The sequence below is a fragment of the Podarcis raffonei genome, chromosome 7 (genome assembly GCF_027172205.1).
Source record: "Podarcis raffonei isolate rPodRaf1 chromosome 7, rPodRaf1.pri, whole genome shotgun sequence".
Lineage (NCBI taxonomy): Eukaryota > Metazoa > Chordata > Lepidosauria > Squamata > Lacertidae > Podarcis > Podarcis raffonei.
The window spans coordinates 45,606,334-45,628,166 of record NC_070608.1 but is presented as its reverse complement, the minus strand read 5'-3'; the positions used below and the strand labels follow the sequence as shown (position 1 = coordinate 45,628,166).

The 21,833-nt window shown below is 40.9% G+C and overlaps 1 protein-coding gene across 6 annotated transcripts in view; it reads right to left on the bottom strand.

The window, feature by feature from the left end:
• Positions 1–600: 600 nt before the first annotated feature.
• Positions 601–21,833, bottom strand: part of TMEM241 (transmembrane protein 241) — a 38,911-nt gene continuing 17,678 nt past the window's right edge. For 3 of the 6 annotated variants that reach the window (XM_053396402.1, XM_053396405.1, XM_053396401.1), the window contains 6 exons: positions 19,167–19,202; positions 17,885–17,919; positions 16,584–16,653; positions 14,370–14,463; positions 5,136–5,200; positions 601–1,235 (listed from right to left, as the gene is read on the bottom strand). In XM_053396402.1, the coding sequence (XP_053252377.1) occupies positions 1,175–1,235; positions 5,136–5,200; positions 14,370–14,463; positions 16,584–16,653; positions 17,885–17,919; positions 19,167–19,202 (361 nt within the window). In that variant the 3' untranslated portion in view covers positions 601–1,174. Of the gene's footprint in view, positions 1,236–1,728; positions 2,334–5,135; positions 5,201–14,369; positions 14,464–16,583; positions 16,654–17,884; positions 17,920–19,166; positions 19,203–21,833 lie in introns of those variants that run through there. The other 3 variants (XM_053396403.1, XM_053396404.1, XM_053396406.1) reach the window with 3 other exon arrangements.

The window sequence follows — 21,833 nt, the reverse complement described above, 5'->3', positions numbered from 1 at the left end:
TTATAAGAGGTTATACCAAATCTATGCTGGTTACAGTTTTATTTTCACAGTGAATAAGGTCACTCAGCCTAATTTTGTTTAAAAAAACATACAGAAGAAGTGTTCCACAAAGAATACAGCTGTTCTGGTGCTATACATCAGTGGAGGATCATCACCTGGTTGATAACCTTAAACTGAATGGAAACTCTGACAATAACAACTGCAGAACTGGTACCTATTTGCAAGGTATGGCAGAAACAGTCGCTTTGCTTGTGCTTTCATGTAGATACTCCCAAGTGCCAATCTTCAAAATGCTCATGCTTAAGGCTCAATAGGAATTGCTTATAATCATGGAACAAAAATTAGCCACCTGCTGCAATCATGACACAACTATTCAATAGGATTTGGTTCTAAAAAGACACGTCCGATTGCGCTGTTGGACATTGTGCTTGTCTGTGTCCACACTCAAGAACACATAGAAAGTGCGCCCTCTTCCTCTGCATGCACATACAAACAGATTTCCACAGTGGATTCACATTTCAACCCTTACGCATTTACACAGGAGCAAATCCCATTAAACAGGCCTTCTTTCTGAGCAGACACACTTAGGATACCTCCCACGTGGTTTTGTTTCTTCATGTTTCACTGGAGTTGTGTAAGATGGGAGAGCAAGGAAGCAGCAAGCACACCACTTGGGCAATGCATGTCCCAGACTGAGCACAAAATACCACCAAGTCTTCCCTGTACCCAGATACACCTAGAAATCTGTCACAGACCAAGAAGCTTGTCCATTCTTCCTTCACAAGTGAGACTACAGTCCTATAATTTATATTGTGATAAAGGGACAGCCGTCAAATTCTGAATGGTGCAGAACTCGAAGTAAGGTTAGAAAGGGGGAAGGATAAACACCTTTCTTACAGCAGTGCATGCCCAGGTGGTTTTATGGTAGTGGATCTAGTTTAGTTGAGACTGCACAATTTAGTTTAGCCTGGCTGATATAAAGGTTAACGGAGCCCTGACTTTCTGCACTGCTATTAATAACATTTTTATGGCTCTGAAGAAAGAAGAATGTGGAATTAAGTCACTTGCAGTTTGCACATCTTCACTGCTGTTGCTTTGGATTTTTCAGTCACTGACTATTACCCCTGATGGGAATGCTTGGTTATTCTCTTCTTCATAATTTCTCCTTATATATTCATATGCCAGTCCTTTCGATGTAAAGCAGTGAGGCTTCAGCAAACCCTCCAAGTAAAAGACTGTTAAAGAAAGCAGAGGAGAAGCTTTATTAACAAAGATTCACTTTGGCAATTCATAGGAAACTCACTGAACAGGATGGCATTGCCAAAATAGTAATTTTCATGCTGAGATATTTCTTCAGTTCCTTAAGTAATAGAATAACAACCACTGGTAATTTGTTGAGAGTATGATGGCATCTCAGTTGCTTACCCCTGGTTCCTCAAGATGACAGAAGAAGAAGAAGAAGAAGAGGAGGAGGAGGAGGAGGAGCTTGGATTTGATATCCCACTTTATCACTACCCGAAGGAGTCTCAAAGCAGCTAACATTCTCCTTTCCCTTCCTCCCCCACAACAAACACTCTGTGAGGTGAGTGGGGCTGAGAGACTTCAGAGAAGTGTGACTGGCCGAAGGTCACCCAGCAGCTGCATGTGGAGGAGCGGAGACACGAACCCGGCTCCCCAGATTACAAGTCTACCGGTCTTAACCACTACACCACACTGGCTCTCACAGGAACTTGGTCCCTCACTTAGGAGCACAACGGCTGTCAGGGCACCTTTGTGGAACCACACATTGAAGCCTTCCAGATGCCAAAAGCAATTGTATACATGCATGGCTGCACTACATGGGGAAAAGGAACATTTCGGCGGCCAAGGTCGTTTGACATGTAGAAGGTACTCCAAGCACTGGGCCCCAGAGTTTCTTGGGCCTCCACATGTTATTTGACTATTAATGCTGCACCGTCTGCCCTCTGATAACACTCTGGGTTTTCTTCCAGTCCTGTCCTCTCTATCACAAAGCTCTATGAACTATTTATTGATTTAATGAACCTTAACACTCTTGGAAGAGGGAAGGGGTGGTCTTCGTTACAGTCAGGGGGCTACTTCCTTCTAGAATACCACTAGTCCTCCCAGTGCCTGATGAATGAATCTTGATTAACCTAGGAAATTCTGAATAACTGGTTTGGATCAAGGAATTGGTCTTTTTTTAAAAAAAAAGTAATTACCCTCTCTTTCTTATGGCTCTAAGTATGATGTGGGGGTAACAAAGTAAGTACTTGCCATGCCTGCACCTATATGTTTCCATGTCAACATCAATCTCTCTACTGGGTCAAATCCTGCTGTGAGAGAGATCATAACCATACACAAAATTGCTACATCACACAGTTGTTGTCTACTACACTGTAAAGCCTGATGCAGACATCAATAACTAAAACAGTACGTGGCAATAACCATGATTTAATGTTATATATGATGCTCTTCTTAAAAAGGCTGCATCCCCTTCTGGGCAGCCTTTTGGGACCAACATCGCCAGTGTTGGGCGGATCAATGAATGTAAATTTTACATTTTTGCAGTAGCAAGAGTCATATCGGTTCCAGAACACAGTCCAGCCAGGAAATAAACATTAGAGGAGGGTGAAGCAAGGCTGGGAGGGTCTGGAGAGCATCCAGGGGCCTCATTTGGCCTTCAGAGCTGATGTTCTCCACACATGGTCAACAGAGTGGCTTGAATCCAAAGCATCGCATGATCTGATCTCTCACTGGAATCCAGTCCCCAATTCATCTCTCTGAAGATCCTCTCTCATGTCCTATCACAAACTGTTTCAGAGGGTTCCCTGACTCTTAAATAGTAGCTCTTTGCATCAGGAAGGAAAAGAAGAGGCCTGATGCAGTTCTTTGGACCCAAGCCTTTATGCTTTTGGAGTCAGAGAAAACACACAATAATTTCTAGGGCTCAACCTATGTGCACGTCTGCTCCATGAATAGCTCTCAGATAAGGAAACTGCTTGGTCATCATTGCAGAAAGTAAAAAAGAGAAATGGTAGAGCCTATTTGAAATGTAGCAGGTTGGAATTCTTTTTTCTTTTATCGCACCATTCATGGTATCCCTTCTTCTTTATCCTCAACATCCTCATCTGTCACGTTAGGCTGACAGAGAGAGAGAGAGATTGGCCCCAAGGTCATATAGCAAGCTTTGGGGCTGAGCTGGCATTTGAATTGACATCTATCCAGTACAACAATCTAGGCACCACACCAAGAATAGGCAACCTTTGCTGCTCCAGTTGTTGGACTCCAATTCCTATCAGTTCCAGCCAGAATGGTCAACGGTCAGTTATTCTTTCTGGAACGAAAAGCTTGGGAAGTAACCTTCACAATGGGACTTTAATTGGATGGATCACTTTGATGTCCTATCCGTTTATACAATAGTCCGCCAGACTGGTCTGTGACACAACGGTCCATGCAGTACATTCATCAAAGGCACTTCCTCAGCTTCTCGCTTCTCCCATCACCATTCTAGCAATGACATTTCCTACTCTGCACTAATCTTGCGAACAACACAGCTTGAACAAAGGGCTCCAGAGGTAGCAGAGTTCAGTGGAGCTGTCTCTTGTTCTAAAGATGTCAGCTCACACTTCATTCATCTTGAGCAAGGGGGAAGTCGTGTCTCCAGCTCTTTTCTTAAGTCACTCAACACGAAGAATCCACAAATCGCTGGCTCAGCTCCATTTCCTTTTCTACAATTCAGTGTTATGACCTTGTATTTTAAGCCACAAGGCTTAGTTTATGAAACAGCAAATCTCCTTATGGAACTTTATAAATAAAACAAACTTTTGTAGTTTTTACTGGTAAGAGGGCATTTTTACACGGCAAACCATGCAAAGCTGTCTGGATTTTAATAGCATTACATCCATTTAAACTCTTAGCTTCACCAACAGGCTGTTTTTGCAAATTATGCAAGTGCCACTGCTCCTGAAAAGGGAGGGCCTGTAAGACAGAGTTGTTCCGCCTGGCCTTTGGCTTGGAGCCAATTTGATTCCCTCCCTCCCTCTCTTTCTTTTTTCTTTTCCTTCTCCTGCTGCGATGAGGCTACATTTTAATATTTTAAAGTTCCATTATTTTAATGTTGTATTTTATTTTTGTTTTTAAGTTGTAATCATTCATCTTGTTTTTATTATTGCTTGTAAGCCGCTCTGAGCCCGGCCTTGGCTGGGGAGAGCGGGGTATAAATAAAAAAATATTATTATTATTATTATTATTATTATTATTATTATTATTATTTATTATTATTATTATGCAAGCCATTTTATAATGATATCATTATTCCTCATGAGCCCAGAATAATAAAAGATATGATAGCTCAGAAATACTGCCATTTTACTTTGTGGGGAAGGATGTTGGAGAAAGACCCAACTGCAAACTTTCCATGAACTTCAGCAGATCTTATCGATGATACCATTTCATAGCACTGCAGATATACTGGCTACCAGCCCTATTTTGAAATTATCTGTTCACTTGCTTGGGTGCTTGCAAAACCTTAATGTCCCTAACAAGAATCACAGAATTGGTGGAGGTCCTGTAAGATATCTCACCTTGATGCACAAAATCCAGAGCTGGAGCATCATCACCAGGTAGCTGTCCAGCCTCTGCTTGAAAACCTCCACTCTAGATCAGGAGTGTGGAACCTCTTCCAGTTTCTTCACTCCATGCCAAATTTTATAAACCTTTATTCTCATCACCCTTAGCCACCTTCTTTCTATCTATATTAATGATTGAGGCCCTTGCTAATCTAATGGCATTTCTGTACAACTTTTCTCCTATCCAATGAAAGGTGTTCCTGGTATTCCTTTGCTGTGCATAGTCCATGCACCTTCCCCAAAGCAGCCATTTTGATGTGTCCTATCACACTGTACATTCCTCTTCCCCTAGACCTATGGCCTTTTAACTGTGGGGAAAATATTGTTTGTTACTATGGTATGTATGATTATGTATTGTAAACTACTCTGTGATCTTCTTATTGTACAAAATATTGGTTAACTGTTTTTGTTTAAAATCAGTAGAAATTAAGGAACATAATTTGGAAATCCAACAGCAAATTCAGAAGAGCCATAATTTTTATCCCCCACCCCCTGCAAAATACTTACCAACAGGCTGTTGGTACATTCATTGCAATCTCAAAGAAGAATAGGGATAGAGCAGCTGTTATAACCTAGAAAAGACAAGGAAGATGGTGATTTGTTACATCAACTTCCCGTAACTTCATTCGCAAGAATATTAACACTCGAAATATTTTGAGAGGGGGACAGTACAGAAAGTTAAGAAAACTTTTTTAAAACCAGGACTCCAAACTTTAACTGATTCAATTGTAGATTAATCATTTTAAGGAAATAATTGAAGGGCACAGAAGTACCACTTTGCTCATCTTCAAGCCAAATGTTCTTCTAATTTTGCTTAAATTGGCTTAGATATTTTGCCTTTTAAGTTGAAGTTGCTATCAGTATCCTTCTAACCACAAGGACCCATTCAACTAAACTGACAGAGCTATTTGTTGGAATCATTGTCAGACGGTGCATCTTTTAAACCTGCCTGTGCCATGATGCTGATGAGTCTTGATCTTGTTTACTTGCGAATCTATTTTATGTGTTACTGTCAAATGTTGCATAAAATATTAAGATTTCCATATTCCCAACTTCCATTAAAATTAAATAAAATTGCCTTTTCCTTCCAGCGACGCATAGTAGCTTTTGTTTGTCTCGAGAGGGAAGGCATATTTCCTCTCGAGACAAACAAAAGCTACCATGCGTCGCTGGAAGGAAAAGGCAATTTTAAGATTCTAAAACAAAAGTTCATTGAGCTTTTGCAGCATGTTCAAGCTATTGAACTCTAAAGCACCCTACAAACCAAAAACGTTGGGTGAGCCTTCCTGAGGCGGATTGGCACAGTTCTCCGAGTTATTTTCCAAAAGAGTCCAGCTACATCCTGAGCTCTTTTAATCACTTGGGTCTGTTTGCCTGGGGGCATGGCTAGCTGGAAAGCTAAATGGTGGCATAATTCTGTGTCTCCAATCACCCTGGGACAAAATCGAAGCAGAGTGGATCCTATTGACACCTAATCAAAAAGTTTCATACAACCTCAGCAAGGTGATGATCCAAGGAATACAGGGACCAAAAAGCAAATCTGCAAGTTAGTTCTTCAGGAAGAAACAGAGGGAGCTCTGCCTGAGGCTTCGGGAGAGGCCTCAGACACTGACAGTCACAAGCCTAAAGGCAACATGAAGGCCCCCAAAGGAGGGAAAATAGCTGCCACAATGGATGAGGGCAGAGACTCAGATGAGTACATTAAAAAAATAAGGCAGGCCCTATAAACAGCCCTAACTCCATTTGAGCAGAAATTGGATATGCTTTCTAACTAAATACAGTGGTACCTCGGGTTAAGTACTTAATTCGTTCCGGAGGTCCGTACTTAACCTGAAACTGTTCTTAACCTGAAGCACCACTTTAGCTAATGGGGCCTCCTGCTGCTGCCGCGCCAGCAGAGCACGATTTCGGTTCTCATCCTGAAGCAAAGTTCTTAACCTGAAGCACTATTTTTGGGTTAGCGGAGTCTGTAACTTGAAGCATATGTAACCTGAAGCATACGTAACCCGAGGTACCACTGTATCAATTTATTTATTTTGTAAAAAAACAAACTGTGCACACAATCTTGCTCTAACCAACCAGTTTGAGATCCAACTCTTACAAATGTCGACTAAAGTTTTAGTTATGAAGCTGGAGGAACAACCAGACAGCGACAGGAGGAAAACCGGTTGTCTTCCAGAGAACCAGGAAGTGGAGGACATGGCGCATTTCATTAATGACTGGATACTCTGCCTGAACTTAAACATACCACTGTCCCTCAATGACATCGAAAGAGCTCACCAGGTTCCAGGAGGCAGAAACAGAACTGGGGGAGCCCCAAGAGATGTGGTAATTCGCTTTGAATACTACAGGCTCAAAGACACTCTTTCCAAAGCACTGTGGAACGTTAGAAACCTAAAATACGGGCAAAGTCGCCATTGAAATATTCCAGGATATCAGCCCAGCTACACTGCGGTGGCGGAAGGACTCTCTGGCCTTATACACCAGCCCTAAAAGAAGCAGGCATAGCCAGGGCTTTCCTTTTAAGCTGATAGTCCAGCACAAAGGCAGAACCCCAAGCAGCTGATGCTTTTCCCCAGCTCAAGGACACAACAGCACCCTCTCAGGCTGGACAACCAAAAAAAAAAAAAGGCAGAAAGAAATAAGATCTCTCCAAATAGAAGTAAGAAATTGTTTTATTTCCTTATGCCTCACTCTTCAATTCATAACCTCCTTACTTGGCTGCTGTGGTTGCAGGTAGATAATTCCCTCCCTACACCATTCCTTAGGAACTACATTTCTTTTTTTCCCCCCCTTTTAAATTTTTTATTTATGATTTCTGCATAAATAATGTTTTTTAGGGCTCACCCATTCTGTTGGTTAATGGGGATAGTAAGCTTACTGCACCCACGTTAATTCTCTGTTGTCTATATGATGTTCTGCTCTAAATCACTGCCTTTCTACATTGCCCCCTCTCTCAGTCCAGATTTTATCATACCCTCTTCTCAGTGTATCCCTGAAAATCCAGACTGAGGAAGAGGAAAACATGGGGAGGCAATGATTGGTGGGAGAACATCATACAGACAACAGAGAATTAATGGAGGTACAGGAAGTTTGCCATCCACATTAAACAACAGTATCGATAAGAACTCAGGGTCTCTGAAACCTGGGTTGCTGCCATAGTAGTGGCCTACATGCCAAGGAAAGAAAGTGATGCCGCCACCAACTGACCACATCCACCCTAGTTTAGTTTGATACATGTTTCCCTTGGGCCTTCCCTCACATTAAGCTGTAAACATGAACTCTGGCAGATCTAAGAAAAGGAAAGAGCCATGTGTCAAACAAGCAAAACATGAACTGGTCTCAATAGGCACTGGACATCAGAGCCCTAAGCAGCACTGATAAGAAGCAACTCGAGTAAATAAAGTAACCTTAATGTATTTTCATAGCAATTAACTTCTGACCTAGCCTGAAAAAGTCACATGGTGCAGAGCAGCATCGACACTCACAGACACACAGCCAAGGAAAATATATTCCCTCTTTGAGCGTCCCCTCATCATCTCTAAGTTCCCAACATTAAGGATTAAATTGCAATATCCCCCTTCTCCTCTAATTCCTGAGCATCTTGATGTTTTGCTGGCCTTTAAGGATATAGAAAAGACATTAATGTGATCGGAGAGTCCTTATTTTTTAAATACAGTGGTACCTCGGGTTAAGTACTTAATTCGTTCTGGAGGTCCGTTCTTAACCTGAAACTGTTCTTAACCTGAAGACCACTTTAGCTAATGGGGCCTCCTGCTGCTGCCGCGCCACCAGAGCACGATTTCAGTTCTCATCCTGAAGCCAAGTTCTTAACCTGAAGCACTATTTCTGGGTTAGTGGAGTCTGTAACCTGAAGTGTATGTAACCTGAAGCGTATGTAACCTGAGGTACCACTGTAATAGGAATTAAAATGATAGGCTAGGGAACATGAAGGGATGATGTTGCAAGAGCAGCTTTCATCATCCAAACCATTTCTTTACCAGTGGTGATTAATATTTTGATCTTTTTTAAAATAAAAAATAAAAAACCAACAAAATTATAAAAACTGTAGTAAAGCAGGTGCAATCTCTTGAACTAATTCAGGAAGCTGCACAATAGCTATCTTGTCAGCACAGGTGTTCAGCACAGGTGAGCTAATTCCTCTAGTCCAGGGATGGGAAAGATGTGGGCTGCCAGATGTTCAAGTTCCCATCATTTGTGACCATTGGTATGCTCGCTGCAGCTGATTGGAGTTGGACCCCAACATTCTCTGAGGGCCACAGGTTCCCCAGACATGCTGGGGAGCCAGTGTGGTGTAGTGGTTAAGAACGGTAGACTCGTAATCTGGTGAACCGGGTTCGCGTCTCAGCTCCTCCACATGCAGCTGCTGGGTGACCTTGGGCCAGTCACACTTCTTTGAAGTCTCTCAGCCCCACTCACCTCACAGAGTGTTTGTTGTGGGGGAGGAAGGGAAAGGAGAATGTTAGCCGCTTTGAGACTCCTTCGGGTAGTGATAAAGCGGGATATCAAATCCAAGCTCCCCCTCCTCCTCCTCCTCCTTCTTCTTCTTCTTCTTCTTCTTCTTCTTCTTCTTCTGTGGTCTATTCACAACCACATCTCCAGAGCGTCCTTCTCAATCAGACCAAAAACCCATCAAGTCCATCACCTGTGGTTTCCCATCATTTCTACCCAGAATCCTGTGAAAGCGGATGGTATTCAGTGGTAGACATGACCTCTGAACACAAGGGCTGCATTTAGGCATCATGTTCAACAGCCTGAGGGACTTATATAGCCTTCCAGGCATGCTCACTATTCTAAGCCGACAGTTTTAAAGCATGAAAAAAAAATCAGCTCTTGACTAAATATTAACAAGTTACTGAAATGCCGGCATGTTCTTCACAATTGTCAGCAGTTGTGAAATGGGAAATTGTTATCATACTTCAGTCAAGTTGTAATCGTTTGGGAGGGAGGTGGGCTTGGAAACAGCACAAGAAATCTTAAAAAAGCATTATTTATGTCATTCATCAATAAAAATAGCTTGTCCTCACAAATATGTCCATACATTTGGGAATATTTATCTATGGTAATTTTCCATTTATAATTTAATTTTCTAGTTCATGACTCCGTTGGGACAACATAGAAAACAAAACAATTCCTAGGCCAGATAGCAAACTGCTTTGCTGACGCTGTTTCAGATTACGCCCCAACAATAATACAGTTAAAGTCTTGATTCTGCCACTTTTTGGCGTGTTTTTGCTGCTTCTCAGATGATGTAATGGAAAGAAAATCGACAAGTTATTTTTATTATAGCAGAGAGGGACAAGGAATGACAGCAAAAACTGGGGTTCAACATTTTAATCCTCTATGAAGAGATAAAATGTTGTAAAGTTTTTCTGTAGCTTTTTACAGAAATTGCACACTGATAATTTAAAAAGCATTTTATGAAATCATGCTGGAGAAGACAGTTTGGAAAGCCAGGAGTCAATGTGTATGGCAGTTTTCCCCAACCTGGTGCCCCACAGATGTTTTGGACTATAAAATGATGTATTCTGTACTAGTTTTGTGAATCTAATTTTATTGATGATTTGTATACTCTTCGCCACCGTGATATATATATTTTCAATGTTGGCATAATCAGAAGTATAGAAACCTTTGCAAATAAAAATCCTGGCATCTGTGGAGCACCATACAGTATCGGGAAAGTCTGGCATAAATATGGAAGGATGATCACTTGCATGATGTTGGCTTTCCTCTTCCTCTCAACAGGACAGTCCATTCTCAAATGCTAGTGATGGCATGTGTCATATGGGCTGGTCTCTCTAACTGAATAACAATGCTCTTGTGAGCAAAGAAGCTCCCTTTGTGTACCACAGTGCCTTTGCCCATAAGAATTCTTCAGAATAAGGGAAAACATGCATTTGAAACTCCACGGGGGGGAAATCCAGCGAGTGGGAGCTGGAACAAGGAAATGGTGGGAGGGAAAGGGTCAAGTACTCCCTCCCTCTGCTCCTTCACCAGAAGTGACTTCATTTTCTAAAATAGACAATGCGCTAGCTACTGCTATAATAATTTGTGCATAATGTATATTTTGAGCTTTGCAGTATATTTGATAGCTGTATCAAAGTGCTTTAGACACTGGTGGTGGTTGCACCAAGCACCAAGCACCTAGGTGGACCCAGCCAAGACAAATTAACCCTATATGTTTCATTTATCTTGGTAATACATGCCAAGGTAACTATCAGCAGATATTTCTCTCCAACCACCTTGCATTTACCAGAAGAAAAGATGGCACCAAAAAGGTCTCTGACCTGCCTTCCCTTGTCTTATCTTTATCCATATCTCCATATGCTCCTACCTACTCCACCATTTTCAAAACCCTCCACCTGGAATGGCACTTAGTGATGCAGGGTGGAAGGACAAGATTTCTGTGTAAGATTTGAGAGCCATAAAGAAAAAACAGAATACAACAGATCTAGAAAGGAATATTAGACTATTGTTATATAAGAATGGAAATTGTACTCTCTTTGAAGGATGCTTGATATAAATGGTGTAATTTTAAAATCTTCTGTATAAGCATATTTTGCAATGCTCTGTTCACTGAACATCTGGAACCTGTACTTGCAAATTAGCAATGGAAATTATCCCCAGACAAAGACTTGTTATTCTTTCCCTTCCATTTAAAATTATGTTTATGAATCATAGTTCAGCTTAGAATTTCCCAAATATAAATCACTTAAGAAAGAGACTAAATAAAAACATTGGAATGCCAAGGTGGGGATGGAAAGAAATATGGATAATTCTCATTGATAAATTTAGCCTTGATAGATCCTGGAAGTCAGTTTTCCTCTTGTAGTGGGAAGCATGAGTCAGTAGAGGTGGCGTTGCATAACAAAAAGTGATATGGGTTTACGATCTGTTTATTTCACTTGATGTGGTTGTGGTTTACTGGGCACTGATCACCAATAAGCATCTTTCTTATTTTGTGCCACTCAGGTTGGATCTTTCACACAGTTTATGTGATAGTCTCAGACATGGGAGATCAGCTGGATAGCTCAGCTGGTTAAAGTGTGGTGCTGATAATGCCAAGGTTGCAGGTTCGATTCCCATAAGGGACAGCTGCATAGTCCTGTATTACAGGAGGGTGGACTAGATGAGCTTCAGGATTCCTTCCAACTCTATGATACTATTCTATTCTAAAATGAAGGAAGAAGTAATGATGGATGATGGGAAGGGAAAAGATGGTTGTTTTCCAGTTGCTATTGATTTATTACATTTTGATCCTGCCCTTTTGCCATGATGGGGCTCAGTGTGGTGTGTATCTAGGATTCCCAGTTGTTCTTCCAATTAGGTATTGACCAATCTCAAACCTGATACGCTACATCAGGAATCCTGCACCATATGCCTTCAGACTATGCCCTGGGACCATGGAATGGCTGCAAGGGTTGGGACCTGAGAAATGTAATCAACTGGTTTGCAAAGACTGTTGCCCTTAAGTATAACTGTATATCCAGGCAAGGAGGAAGTATTGATGCAAGACTGGAATATATTCTATCCTAGTTCTGTAACTCAGCAATAATAATGTTACTGCATTAACTCACAATATTACCATGTAAATAGTATTTCTTCATTCTCTTCCCTAAGCACTTCTTGTCTACATTTAAATCGTGGTCTGCACAGGCAACTTTCTCCTACTTTTATTAATTCATTCATTGAATCACCCTAAGGTCGCAGGGTGAGTTACACATCCAGTAACAAGCAATAAATGCAACACAGTAATTAAAAGTAAAATGTAAATCACTAAAACCTCTAAAACCAGCACCGAACCATCTCACTCACAGTATTTCTCATATCTGAAGGACAATATAAATTAAATGTGCCACTAATGCTCAAAGGCCTAGTAAAATAAGAATGTTTGTTGCCAGAACCTGCTCAAGGGAAGCTCATTCCAGAGCCAGGGTGCTGCTCTACAAACACTCATTGCAAACTAGTCATGTTGTAGAATTATTTGTACTAACAGTACATAGCCACACTATGTACTTCTGCCTTCCTGCATATTCTGTTTAGATGCCTGAGTGTGGTTAATCCACTGAGAGCTATAATGATATGCTGTATTACAATTTTAGACATTGTTTTCGATAGTTTAAATACTATGAGCAAGATGAAATCTAAGATATTTATTAAACAAATGTATACACTGCTTATCATCACAATGTGACCATAATGTGGTATCAAGCTTGTTAAAGGATTTCTACTGATGTTGTATTTTTAAAGAGCCAGGGACACTTAATTCCTCTTCCTCGATAAATTTAATAATTATGTTAGATACCAAGGTGTTGTTATGGAGACAGTTTTGAAGACTTTGAAGCACTTTCAGTGCAATAATTAGTGCTGGATGCTACACGACTATTATCATGCTATCTCTATGGAAACCAACCAAAAGCTGATTTAAAGCTGCAACAAGACACCTGCCCCAATCTTTCCCCCTACATCCTGTTCAGATATTGAAATTGCACACAGGTTGAACTGTCAAATTCTGATTAATTCTATATATGCATTCTGGCAGATACGCAAGACAAACTTGGGGCCCAAAATTGAAACTGAATTAAGACAACAGAATGAGTGTTCGCACACATGTTTTTTTGAACAGGAAACCAAAGGAGGAGGAATTTGCCCCTCTCGCAGTTCATGTGCAGGTTCTCTGATGTGAAACATGCAATGCTCATAGAGGATACTGTGAGGATTTGAAAAACCCAAACATATCATGGATACAATATTAAGGATTTTTTAAATAAAAGGTTTTTTATGATCACCATGAAAATCATTATTGGATCGGTTGTCTTATTTAAGCCAATGGTCACGTTGCCACTAATTTTATCCATCATACAATCTGGAGCCTAATCTCTGAATAACAGTGTAACCAGAAATGAGGTTGTCACCATGGAAACCGTTACTGATGAACCAAAATGGTGTGTCTAGAAACTGATACAGTTCCATACTGTAACACTGGATGAATATATGTCATTTTATTGTGGGATTCAACCCTTGACTTTTTCACCTCTTCAGATACATTAATCTGCAGGTGCATTCACAAAATCAAATCATTACCACACAAGAATAATACTGCAGCCCAGTTTGACCCGATAATCACAAATGCTATTTAGAATTACCACCCCACACATTAATTTGCTTTGGAGAGGATGAATACCATCCTTTTGCCCCTCTAATGATCCATTCATCTAATAAAGGTGGATATAAAGTATAGTTGGAGGAAAAAACTATTTACAGTAGGTTATAATGAGAATAGGGACGCAGGTGGCGCTGTGGGTTAAACCACAGAGCCTAGGACTTGCCGATCAGAAGGTCGGCGGTTCGAATCTCCGCGATGGGGTGAGCTCCCATTGCTCAGTCCCTGCTCCTGCCAACATAGCAGTTCGAAAGCACATCGAAGTGTAAGTAGATAAATAGGTACTGCTCTGGCGGGAAGGTAAATGCCGTTTCCGTGCACTGCTCTGGTTAGCCAGAAGCAGCTTAGTCATGCTGGCCACATGACCCGGAAGCTGTACGCCGGCTCCCTCGACCAATAAAGCGAGATGAGCGCCACAACAGAGTCGGCCATGACTGGACGTAATGGTCAGGGGTCCCTTTACCTTTACTATAACGAGAATGGGCTGGAGTTATATGAAAGAGTGACAGATGCTCATTCTTAAACACCTAACCAAAACAGAGCTGCACACATCTTACCTTTGCTAGGAAACTCCAGGCTGCATACTGTCCTGAGGATGTGTTGCTTTTAAGCTTCATGGTATATAAGGTCAGAAGGAATCCCAGAAGACCACTGCAGAAGGTGGTAGTAGACAGCACCATTAATGGAGAGAATTCTCATTTTCAACTAAGGATCCCTCCAGACCGGAGGGTGTATTCTGCAAGACGTCATTGACACAATAATAGTGCAATAGTGGTAGAGTTATACAGTACTAGACCATCCCCACAAATCATTCCACTTTATGAGATGTTCTGCAATGCTTCCAGAATATTACTGCACTATTGTTGTCTGTAGGGGCACTTGCACTATAGCACAACAAACTGGAGGAGGGGGGGACCCTGGGGAAGAACACTTTTATTCTACTAGTGCAGGCTTCCTCAAACTTGGCCCTCCAGATGTTATTGGCCTACAACTCCCATGATCCCTAGCTAGCAGGACCAGTGGTCAGGGATGATGGGAACTGTAGTCTCAAAACATCTGGAGGGCCAAGTTTGAGGAAGCCTGTACTAGTGCAAGATACCTACACTAGAGAATGAAGCTTCCCCCTACAAGCATTGAAAATGTGTTCCAGAAGGTTGGGGGGCCCTCCAAATAAGATTTGGGGGAGGCGCAGAAGGGAGGGAACAGCAATGCCACTGCCCCACTGGAATTGCACTGGTGCTGCTTTGGATGTAAACAACCCCTGGAATACTTGTGGAATAAAAAGTAATAGGATTTCAGCAGGAAACTATGGAGCAAGCACTGGCTGAAAACAAAGCAGTAAGCCCACTCTGAAATGTCTGCAGCCACTAACAGTATTGAAAGTGGGATCAAATATAATCACCACGATAACCATCATGAGCACAAATAACCAGGAATGCGCCATAGAAATGACATCTTTCAAAAGTAACAGTCTTACAGAGATGAGCACGGAAAACTGCAGTGTTTATTGGACAGGGCAAAAGGCAGTGGCTTGGCTCCTCAGTTTGTTTTCTCTGAACAGGAAGCTTTAGATCTAGCACAGAATCCCACTGGCAGAAAGGAGAAGGAGGTAATTTTCACCAATTCCCCCTTCCTCCTGCAGCTGCTGCAACACTGTTCTACAGTGTCCACCATCCTTCTGGAAATACTTTTTGGGATGAACAAACTCCTCTTCCATGGGTGACAGGATCCCAGGAACAGAAATATGATCCTAGGATGTTCCCACCAGCAGCATCCAAGCTCAGGATCCAAGGCAGTGTTCTTTAATGGCTACAGCATTCTGTCTGGATATAGGAAACCCAGATTCAAATATCTACTCAGTCATCAAGCTTGAAGCCAAGCTGAGCTTATTGGTGAAAGGGCAGGATACAAATATTCTATTATATCATTTAATTCATTATATACATGTATTTTATTGTTATTTCAGCAGCTAAACCCATGGAAATTTGCTGTAAAATTTATCGCCATGTCCAATAGAGCAAAGCTTTTATTTCTTTTCAAATAAAGCAATGGCACTTAATCACTAAGTAGATATTCCCAGGATTGTAAATCGCCTTACAGTACAATCCTGGGCATGACTACTTAGTGTGCAGAAAGACTGACCTAACTAGGGGTTTTGGACACACTTGAACCTAAAAATAACTAGGCAGCCACTCAGCAGTATGAGAGGCAGATCCCACCACTAAATAAATAAATAAATGGAACTTTGGGCAACATGTACTACTACATGCTTAGGAGATGAACAACAAAGAATTCAATTCTTCCTGGGTAGCAAGCAGTTTCCACTTGAATTAATGGGATTTTTAAAAAACTTTTCCCTCTTAACCAACTTGCAAAGCCCTCCAAATAACAAGATGTACAGGCAAATAAATCCACATGCTAATAATGGAGTATTATGGTCTAATCCTTTGTAATCACTGAAAACAATGTGATTTATGAAGACTAATCCAATGTTGAGCCTTCAAGAGACGCCTTCAGTGAATACTTTGCCATAGGATGCCGAGCAATTTTGACATCCCAAAAGTGCTGTGGAAAAATATCGCACAACATATGCTTTGAGAAGCCCAGCTCACAGAGGGGGTGGGAAGATGTGGAGAAGAATGAGAGAGCTGAGCTCTTGATCCTTCTCAGCATTTCTTCATCTTGGTGGTTTGTGCCAGAAAAAATATTGTCCTTTTCAGGTTTTACATGCCACTAACTTTGACAAACTCATTCTGGTAAAGGAATATTACCTGGCAAAGCAACTGCTGTGAAACCTGTAGAAGTAAAGGAATGGAAATTCCAAGGCACTAAAGAGATCACCTGTGGAATAAAATAATTCATTCAATGGGAAAACTAGCAAAAAAACAATCAGTTAAATCTCTATACAGAAACTCCATTTAACAGGTATCCTTTGGTTTAAACATGTTTTTATAGTTTCTGGACTCCTTAATTTGCCATTACTCTTATAAGGCCCCTTTCTCACCATTTTGGGCTGCACCTGATTCTTATTAGCAGTTCAAAGAGAGGTTGCAGGAAAAGGAAGTGGTGTGTTTTTAGTGAACACATTTCCACTTGCAAAAAGATCTATGTTGGATACTGCATTTTCCAATGGAAAAGCATAAGCTCTGTTCACTGTGTTCACTGTTCAAGGTCATGAGGAATTAATTTGTTTCCACTACTGGCTTAGAGGAATATGAGAGAACATAGCTGGAAACTGGCCTTGGAAGGACTGATCCAATATTGCTGTAAACCTGGAACACTCTATGTGGTGGCTCAACATGCAAATTTATAAATGACAGCTAATTGCAAAGGCACCCCAACTCTCCAGGTCCCCCCCCTAATATTTCAATCTGTAAATCCGCATGGTGCTCTTAACTTTCTGCTGTTCAGAGAAGGTGCAGCACACAACTAACATTCTAAATAGACAGCACCAGAACTTCAGTTTCAGCATTACAGTTTGGACCAGGTTATATTCCATTAAAAACCAGTAACAGAAATAAATATTGTACAAAATAAAATATCAGGTAGTATGACCAAGTTTCTAAGATTGATTCCAGCTTCTAAAACTCTCAGTTAAATCACACCTCAATCTACTGGTATGGGCTACATCAGGCATAGGCAAACTTGGCCCTCCAGATGTTTTGGGACTACAAGTCCCATCATTCCTAGCTAACAGGAGCAGTGGTCAGGGATGATGGGAGTTGTAGTCTCAAAACATCTGAAGGGCCGAGTTTGCCTATGCCTGATCTACATGTAATTGTTATGATAGGCAAACAGAACTCCCTTTCTAGAAAAGATTTCCCAATAATTTCAGTGCAAGGAGACACTCCCCACTGATGTAGTTTTGTATGTAAAGATCAGCTAACTCCATAAAAAGGAACACATACCTACCTAAATGCAAGTGACCCACCTGTGCACCTGAACGCACACAGACCTACAGATCGGGGGGGGGGGTGTATCTAACAGATTATATTCCTAAACAGCATATGTAAGAAAATGAAACCATGCCCATATAATTAAAAAACCCAGTTATAATTTTCAGTTCTTTTACCTGCTGGGTGGGATGCAAAAGCCAACATCACCACACTAAAAATAAAAAAGAGAGTACAGTATTAATTCCCCAGACTGAACAACGATGTCACAGATTATGCCATCTACCAAATTTGTAATTTAAATAATGTAGACGCTTCTGCAATTTGAGCTAAAGGGCAATAGGAAGTGTGTAGATGTGAGGTTTTGTCCTCTGCCATCACACATCAGACAGTATCCCTTTAGGAAACAATACAGAAATGTTTTCTGGATATCTCTATAAGATTATTTTTGTGTGTATATAGGCATGTGTGATAAGGTCGATACAAGGTTCTTAAACATTGCTGCAAGAGATTTATGCTTTTCCCCTCTGGCAAAATTCCATTTAGATTCCTCAGAATGCAATGACTGCTCTGAGGCATGAAATTATACCTTACACTGTTCAGAGTGTGTCACACTTCTATAATGAACTATTAATGCATGCAAAACCAGCTTTGGAGCCTCATAACCTCACGATCTTGCTAATAAAAAATTTCAGTTGCCTTTCACTGTTATGAATGATTAAAGTGAATTTGATTGACCCCGTTAATGCCCCCCAGCTTGGGTGTCTATGGAGTTTGGAGCAGATTGAGTACTGTACTTTTTATTATTATTAAAAAAAACACCTCAATTTCTGCCCCAAGAAAAGCTGTGTTCTGCAATAAATTATGCAAATCATTTTTTCATACTTAATTGTGGTTATGCTACTAAAAGAAAGTGGCAGTCATGACTCTTGGAAATCTGATATCAGCTACTCTTTTTCCTGAGATTTCAAGAGAAACTTGCCTCCTCACTTTCAAGCCCTCTCTGCCTCCATAAGGTGACACATCCCTTCCCTTCCCCTCCAATTAATTAATTATTATTATCATTATTATTATTAAATGTATTTATTAAATTTGTATACCACCTTATACCTGTAGATCTCAGGGCAATTCACAACATAAAATTACAATATAAAAAACACTGAGTTAAGGGAGCTGGGGTGCAGGTAGAGGGGTGTGCATGTGAAGAATGGCAGGGAAGGGAAGATAAAGTCTGGAAGCACCTTGGAATTTAGGATGTCTCTCTCTAAATGGTGGGGGTGCATGCACTGCTTGCCTACACTTATGCTTACTTGTGGAATTGTAAATAAAGCAAATATTATGGAAAACCCCCCCCAAAAAAGGCACAAGTCTTCACTACTCTCTCTTCCAAAGGAAATCAAACCCAGATAGGATTGCCCTGAAGCAAAAAACAAACAGAGAAAGGAAGAATGCAAGTTTTACCTGAATGCATAGTTTATATATTGTTGCTGAGAATCACTAAAAGAAGAAAATCATTTTATCTGTTATTTGGGGGTGAGGTCTAACCACAGTCTAATATTCCACCAAATATTATACCTAAGAATCCCTAAAAACCAATTATATGATGTTGATGTTATATTATTACTCATGGCATGTTTTCTTTATATTGATTTGGGCAAAACTACCCATGTTTCAGATTTCTGCTTGCCTGACTATTGTTGGCAAACCCAAGACTTTAGCACAGGAGTTCAGTCATAGCTCAGTAGCACACAAACAACCTCTCTGCACTCCTGGTTGAGTGCCAGAGAAGAATTACCCTGGGGAAGGTGGAGAGCTATATTTATCCAGGGGACACAACCCCACTCAATGTGAGCCGCCAGTCATAGAGAGTGTGTAGCACCCTGCTTGTGGTTAACGCTTAGCTGGAATGAAATATTCAATGCAGCAATAGAGAAATTAAAATAATAATTTATTTGTCAGACAAATAAATGAGAGACACAGTGGTATATGGTTACCAAAGCTCTGCCCACTCCAGCCCTGATGGCCAACACTTATATTTCCTCAGCCCAGCCCCCTTGCTCCTCCTTGGGCTGCCTCTGTCCAATCAGCCTGGTTGAAATTCCTATTGGCTGTTTGCTAGAACCAATCATAAAAGATACACCCATTTCCTATTACCTTTTATGGGAGACAAAGAGCTATATTTCCTTCTATCTATAAATGGCAAACAAGTAGCCATATATCTTACATTTGCCTCAACAAGGCACCTTAATTACCAGATCACCTTTTGCCCTTATTACCCTATTGCTCTATTGCCCTATTCACTCCAAAACAGATGGCTAAAACAGATGCTCATTCTGTCTTATATTTTGTCTTAAAACAGAGATCTTGGGTTCACATTCTCACACACCATCAATGAAATAAGAATCTAACATTAGAATCTAACATTTCTTACTTTCTAAATCCTTTGCATAATTACATTTAAGCCAATATATTTCATACATAACATATATAGATTTTTAGAAGCAAAGGCCTTTTCAAAGTAAAAAGGAACTTAGTAAAAACACTTTCGAAAAGCAACTCCTTAAATTTACACCCCCCTTTCAAGCCAGCTGCTGTTTCTATTAGCTCTTGCCCTTTAACCTTAGGAAAATGTGGCTAAAGTCTCTAATGGGAGACACATGGTATTATATTTTGTTAAACAATAAATCCTACTATTTACCAACTCTTAATTAGTGCTTTTGCAGCTTGATTGTATTCTGTTAATATGTAGGGTCAATAACCTTTTGCTCCCAGCCTGTAATTCCCTTTTACAACTTTGAGAATTTTGGCTCCTGCTATAAATCAGGGGGGCCCTTGTCCAGGAGGATAAACATCTGCCGAAGTCTTTTAGCCAGCTGGTCTTCTGCCTGGCATAAAAACACACAAGCATCTGCAAATATATTTTTTAAGCTCATTTTAAAATACAAGTCTTGATCAGATGCCTCAAGTGCACAGGCCAGACTGACCCTTGCAGGCCATGAGAACAGGTAAGAACCAGCCTGGGCTCAACTTCCCAGAATTGCTGCCCTGCAGCTGAAAAGAAATTGCTGGGACAGTGTTTTGACTCCTGAAAACGGCATTGCCAAGTTTCCAGGTATAACACTCCTGTCCAAAACATAAATGAAAGGCGACATTATTTTCCGCATGTTCAGAAGTTAGCAGGGTAGCTGGTCTACAGTGGAACCTGTGCCTCAAATGTTACTGGACTCCAAAAGCCTCAGCCAGCAAGGCCACTGGGTCAATGATGATGGGAGCTGGAATCAGGCAACATCTAGAGGGTTCTGGTCTATAGAGAAGTGGGGAATATATACTGTGAGTAAGACTCCCCCCCCCCCCGCTCCTAGCACGCACACGCACACACACTCTACAAATCTGCTCTGGGGGATTAGGAGAACTAACTAGCTAACATTATTTTAAATTTATTCCCAACCATTTCATGGCTGTCTGGCTCTTTGATAAGCACAGAGTTTTGAATTGCAGCTAACATTAAAGGAGTCAAAAGCAAATGGCAGGACCATCACACCCTCTCAACAGAAACACTCTCAGAGAACTACATTACTAGGCCGTGTGACCCAGTTGCAAAGCCATTATGTCCTTGACAGAATTTATATCTTTCTAAATTAGGAGAAAAGAGGGAAGATGAGCATTAAAGCTGCAGTGAAGAAGTTGCTCTTAAATGGTTGATTGATCGTATGTAAACCTCACGTTCTTGCCAAGACCCACTCTCAAAGCAGCACACAAGCAAAATCCACCACGCTGTAAGTAACTCATGTATGTGTGAGATACAGAGGGGAGTGATGTTAACAGCTCACTATTCCAGACTCATTACCACGTATTTCACGTAGCTCTTGCCATAGTCTACTTGGTGAATTTATTCATTTGGGGTGCTTTAAACGAAGGGGGGAGGGACCTAAAGTTTTTTTTTAAGTGCCTCCATCAAGATTCTACTGACAGAGATATGGAGACCTCAATTTATCACTGACTATACAGCTGTGCCTCAGTCCCTTTGTTCTTACAGTCATGACAACAATCTGTAATTAAAATAATAATTATTATTTATTATTTATACCCCACCCGTCTGACTGGGTTGTCCCAGCCACTCTGGGCAGC